This window comes from Thunnus maccoyii, chromosome 12, assembly GCF_910596095.1.
Source record: "Thunnus maccoyii chromosome 12, fThuMac1.1, whole genome shotgun sequence".
Classification (NCBI taxonomy): domain Eukaryota; kingdom Metazoa; phylum Chordata; class Actinopteri; order Scombriformes; family Scombridae; genus Thunnus; species Thunnus maccoyii.
In genome coordinates this window covers 30,955,981-30,964,061 of record NC_056544.1, presented here as the reverse complement: position 1 = coordinate 30,964,061, position 8,081 = coordinate 30,955,981, and the positions used below count along the sequence as shown (strand labels likewise).

The 8,081-nt window shown below is 36.0% G+C and overlaps 1 protein-coding gene across 1 annotated transcript; it reads left to right on the top strand.

Moving 5' to 3' along the window:
• Positions 1 to 479: 479 nt before the first annotated feature.
• LOC121908930 lies at positions 480 to 5,268 on the top strand. The gene is made up of 5 exons (XM_042429264.1): positions 480 to 684; positions 777 to 1,103; positions 3,023 to 3,070; positions 4,514 to 4,813; positions 4,931 to 5,268. The coding sequence occupies exons 1-5, from the start codon at positions 642 to 644 to the stop codon at positions 5,167 to 5,169; spliced, it is 957 nt and encodes a 318-aa protein (XP_042285198.1). The 5' UTR covers positions 480 to 641; the 3' UTR covers positions 5,170 to 5,268.
• Positions 5,269 to 8,081: the final 2,813 nt, after the last annotated feature.

Here is an 8,081-nt window from a genome sequence, read left to right as displayed (position 1 = left end):
ATCACATCTGTTCTACAAACAACAGAGAACAATCTGTGTTGCTAAATTCACCACCAACCTGAACGTGTTTGTGGTTCCATGAATGTTTTTGTGTTTTGTTGTGTCCCAGATTTTTGATCTGCTGCCAGATTAAAATCAAGATGAAGAAAGTGAAAGTGAAGCACACAGAGAAACAGAGATGTGGAGGAAAACATATGATTAAAAAATAAGAGTCAAATCATTTTAAAAACCAGTTGAGATAATATCAGTCCGTCTCTGCTCTCCATCACTTTCACTGTTAAACTAATATGAGTTTGTGTTTCTGCTTCTTTTAAATGCAGCTGTAATGATTGTAAATATTTGAATAGAGCTGATAAATTCTCACATTAACACCTGTGAACAATCAAACAGTGATGTGTCAGTGACGTCCATCTCCATGGTAACTGTGTGCAGCCTGTTGCTCCTCCACTCAGAGGAAAACCACACAGCAGCAGCAGCAGCAACAGCCTTATCTGTCCGCCGCAGGGGCTGATGGGAGGTTTGAGGAGCTGTTAGAAACCACGTGGCCCTCGTCTGATCTCACAGCTCGTCCTTGTTTGGCCTCAGCTGCATCAGAGCGCCACTTCTCCCCAGGTTCACCAGAGGAAACACCACTGCACAAAATGCTTTTCCTCCCAGCTGCTGCTCTGTGCTGTCTGTGTTCAGGTGAGTGTTTCCAGACAATCAGGAGCCAACAAACTCAACCTTTAACAAACACTGTCACACTGACCTTCATCTGTGTGTCTGTTTTTCTACAGCGCTGGTTGCCATGGCAGCAGAGCTGATTCAGGATGATTTAACATTGACCAGGAGAGCTGGTGAAAAAGTTTCCTTCAGCTGTGGAACTGACCAGTGTAGCACTAATTATTTATACTGGTTACAGAAGAAAGACAAAGAAACATTCACAGCGATTCTTCATATTGACAAGAGTAAAGGTGACATAACCAAAAGTCACTACAATCATCCTCAGAAAGATGATTTCTCAGCTGTATATAAACAGAACAGCAGTGAGTTGCAGATCCAGACAGTTCAACTCTCACATTCAGCCACCTACTACTGCCACTGTGTGAAGAGAGATACCCACAGTGAGAAATGATCCCTGCAGCCTGTACAAAAACCTCCAGATGAACAGATGTCAAACAGTGTTTGTGACAGGAAGAGAGCAGTAAACCACAGCCCAGGTTCACATATTTCACCTCCATCTCAGCTAACAAACTGAGCTGAGGACTAAATGTTTGTCTGTTGGTGTCAGGATTTTGATTTAAACATTATATTTCATTGATATTATTTATCAGCTATTTCAGCAGGTTTCCTGTTGTTCCACACAGTGAGAACAAAGGAGCAACACAGAAGCACAATGATACAACAAGATGAAGACAAACAAACAAACAACAATATAACACAGATAAAAGAGACAAATAATGGAGAGACCAAAAGTGAAACTTTATTAACATTTGATTTAATAACAAAAATTGAGAAAATAATAAATAGAAAAAGATGTTTGACAGAGTTGAAAGTTTGAGATGAAGATAAAAATGGTCTTCTTTGACCTGCTGCTGGAATAAAGTTCAATCCTCCTTCACAATAATAATCTGCTGTTAATGAAAACACTTCCTGTGTCTCTTTCACAATAAAAGCCTTCAGGCAGCATTCTTTACGTCACATCTTTGAGCAGATTTGAACAGATAATTTCACTTTAGTAAAAGATTCAACACAATTCTTGGATTTATGACAATTTCCCCTCAACAGAAATGTGGTAAATGTAAATGGATTTTGCTCTGTGAGCAGCTGAGACTGTCTTCACAAGAGAAACGACAGCAGACACTGTTTGTTTCTTTTAACATGACCGCCATCATTTCCTAACTTTAACCACGTGTTTATTATTGTAACCATGACGACGCAGCTCCCCTCATCTTAAGGAGGAAGTCATTTTAACCCAAACCATGATCTTTACCTAAACCTAACTAAACCTTTACCACAGGTTCTGATGTTTACTGTCCATATTCTAAGACAAATGGCTCCACTACAGCATTTACTATTAGAAATTTAATCCTTTATGTGATTCAAAATGTTAAACAACAATTGATTGACAAGCAAACAAAAACTACGGCTCCTATGAAAATGTACCTGCATGGCAGCACAGGTACTAATGTCATCCTAACTTGGTTTAGTTCATAATACTCAACAAATCTCCTCAAATGTGAACTTTACAACTTTTGAACTGTAATTTTTTTATTTAACAAAACAGTAAAGTTGCAGCCGGACAGATAAACAATGAGCTGAAACTCACTATAAAGCTCCGTAAAGCCGAGAGGAGCTGCAGAGTCACTGATAATTCTCTATAGGTTCATCACTACGAGCCACGACCAACACATTACACATTGACACATCATGGTTATTATAAAAATATTGATTATAGCAGCTTTAAGTAATTTACATCATTACAAATGTCAGTTTGATTTTAAATGAGTTCTTAGTTGAGTTTAAATGTTGACCTGATGGTGGCACTAGAGGAAAAGTCAGAGGATCAAAGTTATTATAATTCATCCTGAGGGGAACATGAATATTTCTACTAAATTACATGACAATCCATCCAATAGATGAAAAGATATTTCAGTCTGGACCAAACATGTCAACCTGCTGGTGGCGCTAGATTCAAAGTTAGAATCAATCAAGTCAAATAAATAATTGAATCCTCTGGGGACCGTGAACGTCTGCACAACATTTCATGAACAATCCATCCGTCCTTTGATCCACAATCAGATCCAATGGATCTGCACTTAAGTGGTGGACCGACCAACCGACTGACATTAGCATCCATATAGTCACACTGCTAATGTGGCTAAAATCAAATAAAAGAAGAGACAGTCATGTTGATATGAACATTAGAGAAACACATCATGGAGATGAAATATGATACTGGTTCATAATTTGGATTCGTTCACCTCAGCTGACACATTCAACAGCAGACAGGTTTTTGTCACAGTCTCATTCACTGTGGGAGCAAACAAGAACTACGGGATCTTTGGCTCTGGAACTAAACTGTATGTAGGTAAGACTAAACTTTCATTTTCCTTCAGTTGTTTTATTGCACAAGTTTTAAGTTTATTTTCTGCTGCTTGAGGATTTACACATTAATTTTCTATAATAATTAGAGAATTCATTGTGCAACCATTCTATCATTAAATAAGCATCAGAAAGGAGTTTGTCTTCATATGTTTCTTGGAAAGTAAAATCTTTAAACTCTTCCAAATACTCAGAGAAACTCAGCACTGATATTCTAATTTCATTCTGTATTCTCATCAGCTGCTGTTCAATGAAACTTCTTCTCTCGTTCCTGAAAGAAATTAAATTCTAGATGAATGATTGTGGAAGATTTTCCTGCTCTGATCATCTGTTGACTTTTTATACACAATCTTGAGATAATTTAAGTAAATTTCATTGATGAGCAGGATTCTTCAGTCTCATACAGATTCAGAGTTGATTTCATTAAGCTTTCAGTCTCAGTCCGTCATTTCATTTACTACATTTCAGTGGAAACTACAATCACTAATTTCATCAACATGGACAGAAAGTACAAAGTATGAACACAGATTTAATGTCAGCAAATTAGGACTTATATATTGTATTTTATCATAGATATATTATGGTCTATGGTGTTATGGTATATATGGAGGTAAATATGTTGTTTTTTATAAGATATATTTAATATGATATAAAATGCAGCCTGACTAATGTTAAAAATGTATTATATTAAACAAAATTTAAATATTTGTTTTTTTAATTATTATTATAAAAGAATTGTGACCAAAGTGTGAAATAAGCAGGATATTTTACAGCTGAAAACTTGTTAGTGCTGTCTGGTGGACAAACTATGTATTACTGGATTATCTTTGTCATCTTTGTTGTGTTATTTCTGGTTATTTATCCATAGACATACATGTGCTGATACCAGTTGATATATATATATATATATATATATATATATATATATATATATATATATACTGCACTTTAAAGAAAACTGATTGATACATTACATACTGTACTTATGTATTGCTGTGCATATGTATAGTTTTTCAATCTCATGTATGATGAAGCATGGCATAAAGTTTAGTGATATATATCATAAAATATAGGAGACACAATTTATTCCTATTTTATGATGAAGGTTAATATTCTGCATTCTACAAATGTGATTTTATTATATTTTATATTATATTGTTTTTCATGAATTATATGTAACAATTTAAATATTAGCGAAAAGAATTTTGTGTTGTCATCTTTTCATCTTTTTCTTGAACTTTTATCTAGATGAAGATATATGACATATATGAAAATATGTATCAGTGTAGATGATGTTTGTGGTGTATTGATGAGTAGTTTAGTGATCATGTAGTTTCCAGGATCAGACTGAATGCAGTGCAGTGCTGTAAGCTGCTGTTGACTGTGTGAATGTGTGTCTGTGCTGCTTGTTGCTGCTATCAAACTTCAGATGAGCAGGTAGTGAAGCCCGTGGTGAGCTTGTACCCAGCAGCCCACCTGGAGGGGAAGAGCTCCCTGCTGTGTCTGGCCTCAGCCATGTCTCCTCCTGTGGTCCAGTTCTCCTGGAAAAGACAGAAGAAGAACGGCACGCTGGAGGATCTGCCCCCTGCTGAGAGACAGCAGCTGGAGCTCAGAGAGCCGGGACACACCGCCTCCATCCTGCTGCTCCATCAGCAAGAGAACAGCACAGATAAATACCGCTGCTACGTCAAGCACGAGGGGGGAACAGTGAGGGACCAAACAGAACAAGGTAATGAAGGCTTGGTGACTGTGTTCAGCAGTGATTCAGCTTCATCTGGAGACGCTGTCAGAGAGAGCAGAGGAGCAGAGCACTGACTAATTTGTTTTTAACTTTATTCTGTTTCAGATGTTTCTACTCTTCCTCCACCAACACCAGCTCCACCAGCATCTCCAACACCAGCTCCATCAGCAGATCCACCAGCAGATCCACCAGCAGCTCTTGTCCCGTCTCAGTACCAGGTGAAGCTGCTCTGTGTGCTGTACACAGTGCTGATAGTGAAGAGTCTGGTGTACTGCTGTGGACTCTCTCTGCTGATGATCCTCAGAAACAAGGGACCGTCCACCAACTGCACACATGCTGACTGACTGTTTTCTGCTCACCTTTTCTCACCATCACATCTCATCAATTCATCTCATTTATCACTTTGATCAGTGTTCACAAATGTCACTTATGACGTGTTGTGGTTGGTTTTAAATTTACGGTTAAGACACAGTTGTCTTAAAACTATAAATACACACACATACACATAAATACAGTATATTTACAGTTACTAAGTATAAATTCTGTAGAATATTAATATCTTGATGTTCTATTTTAATTCCACTTTTAATCATGACTTGTATAATAGTGTAAAATGAAGTTGAATCATTAGCTACCTGGTAGATATTTAAGTGCTTACAGTATTTTTTCTTTCTTGTGTATTTTCTTTTTAATACATTATACAGAGGGTGGCAGGTTTGTCAAAGTCATTCAGAGAAACATTCTCAATAAACTGAAACATCACAGTTTCTGTCTTGTATTATCATCCATGTTTTTATTGATCTCAGTTTGGCTTCAAATAATCTAAATAATCAGACACAGAATCCACTATATTGACCAAGTTTATTGATACCTACAAGTAATTTGACTCTTGTTGTGAGTAGATCTCAGTAAACTTTCACATAGTGCTAAAAACAAATGTACAGGAAGAAACAAAGAAAAGTTTACAGATATTTAATTTTTATTTTTTATGATAATCAAGGTGGAATATGAGAGAAAATTAACTTGGTTCACATCAACATATGTGTATGTGTATATGTGCTCTTGTATTTTTGCTGAAAAAGAAACATTTCTTTGCTCTATTCATAAATACATCTGATGTTTATGTTGTTTTGTAAATATATATCATATATTAAAAAATTAAAAATTCTACTAAAGACCAATCAGCTGTGTGAACATTGAGTCTAAACTCCATCTATGGTCTTCTCATTAGTGCAGGTAGTCTTGTGTTTAATTTGACAAGTTTACATTATTAATCTTCTTATTGACATTGTGGGTGTATGTGATGTGCTGTGTGTAGCTGTGCTGTAAATTAGCCTCGAGCTAACTCTGGTCCAGTGCTTCTTTAATGTTTAAAACTGCAACATGTCCCAATCAATAAATCAACCAATTATCAATTACATGCTTGTTTGTGTTTTGTATTCAATAAAAATATAAAAATATGATTTAAGTAGGGTTCTTTGTATCAAAATTGACTTCATTCTTTATAATGACTCTACTTTCTTTTCTATGAGTTATGTATTTTTTATTATTATTATTATTAGGATGTTCAACAACTCAATATCAATTACAACCATTTTATGTTGATCTATTTGTTTAAACTTATTGAGTAATGTATTTGTGAACTCAGTACAGACTGTGGGACCTGAGCAGACTGCAGGAGTTTGAACGTCTTTATTTAATGATGTCAGTTTCTCAGCTCTGAGTTTAGGATTTCAGCTGCTTCTCTCACACATTAATAACACAGATTAAAACTGAGACAGCGAGCGCTGAATTCATACTGAAGTTCCTGGAACCATTCTTTAACCAGAGTCGATGGTTGTAACCGTCATTGTGTTAATCAAATGAAAAACCACAGCGAACAGTGTGGAGGCTGCTGAGCAGAAACCCACACGGCCCGTCTGCTGCAGGAAAGGAAGTGTTGATTCGCTGTCAACAGTTTTATATGAGTCCTAATAACCGCCGAGAACAGATTCATACCTGCTGCTGTACACTCATGAACTTCCCTCCCTCTCATTTGTCATGTGGGTCTTTTCTCTTGTTGTCTGTAAACCTTTTTTCCACTGAGCCCTCCACCCACACAGTCAAACTGAGCCCAGCCACCAACAAAGGCCACACATCTGGAGGTCTTGTCACTTTTTCTTTTTTGGAGTTTTTAGCAAAGGTACACTTTACAGCAGGGGAGGAATGTAATAAAGTACAATTGTGAGGTATTTTACATGAGTATTTCCATTTTATGCGTCTTTATACGTCCACTCCACTACATTTCAGAGGCAGATATTTTACTTTCTACTCCACTACATTTACTTCACAGCTATAAGTACTAGTTACTTTTCAGATTTAGATTTTACTAGTAAAGCTGATGATGTATTTTATATTTGAAATACATTTAGATCACTTCATAGGGATTTATTTTCATTTTACATATAAGGGTTTTTTCAGTGTTCAAAAAGCCACATTAAATCCCCTTTGACTCCATGTTTTAAAACAATACAACATGAAACATTTAGAGTGGTGAATGCTTTTCACAGGCTCTGTATATATGTATATGATCAATGTAACAGTGTGTGGGGCCAATTTACATAAAGGGTACTTTTACTTTTGATACTTTAAGTACATTTAGCAAATAATACTTCTGTAATTTTGAAAGTAAAACCATTACTTGTAAAGTAGTATTTTATACTGTATTATTGGTACATTTACTTAAGTAAACCAGTTCAATACTTCTTCCATCACTGCTTTACAGTTTACACTTGTCATTGCCGAGTGCTCATACATAAATGACAGAAGGGGCTGTTTGTCAGTATCCTCCAAATATAACACATATGAGTGTTTTCTGATCTGAACGTCTGATTTGTCAACTAAACTACCTTCAGTTGTCAGAAGATCATGGTCATGCAAATAAGTTATTCTTACAGTAAAATAACTTTTTAACCAAATAAACCCAGGAACTCATGAGCCCTGCACTGCTAGAAGCAAAATAATTATTGCCTTTACTCTTATTCTTCTTTTCATTTTTACATTTGTGGCATCATTAAATATTACACTTAGGATTTCTACAGTGAATAGAAGATACTAGAAGACTTTGCTGATGTTGGCAACATTAATTTAAAAGTAAATAATAAATGTACTCAAGAAAGGCTTCAGCAACTTTTGGGCTCAGATTTCAGAGGAGTTTGTTAGCTTGTTGTGGAGTTCTTCTGCCCCCAAGTGGTGAAAACTTCAAGTCTATAGTAAC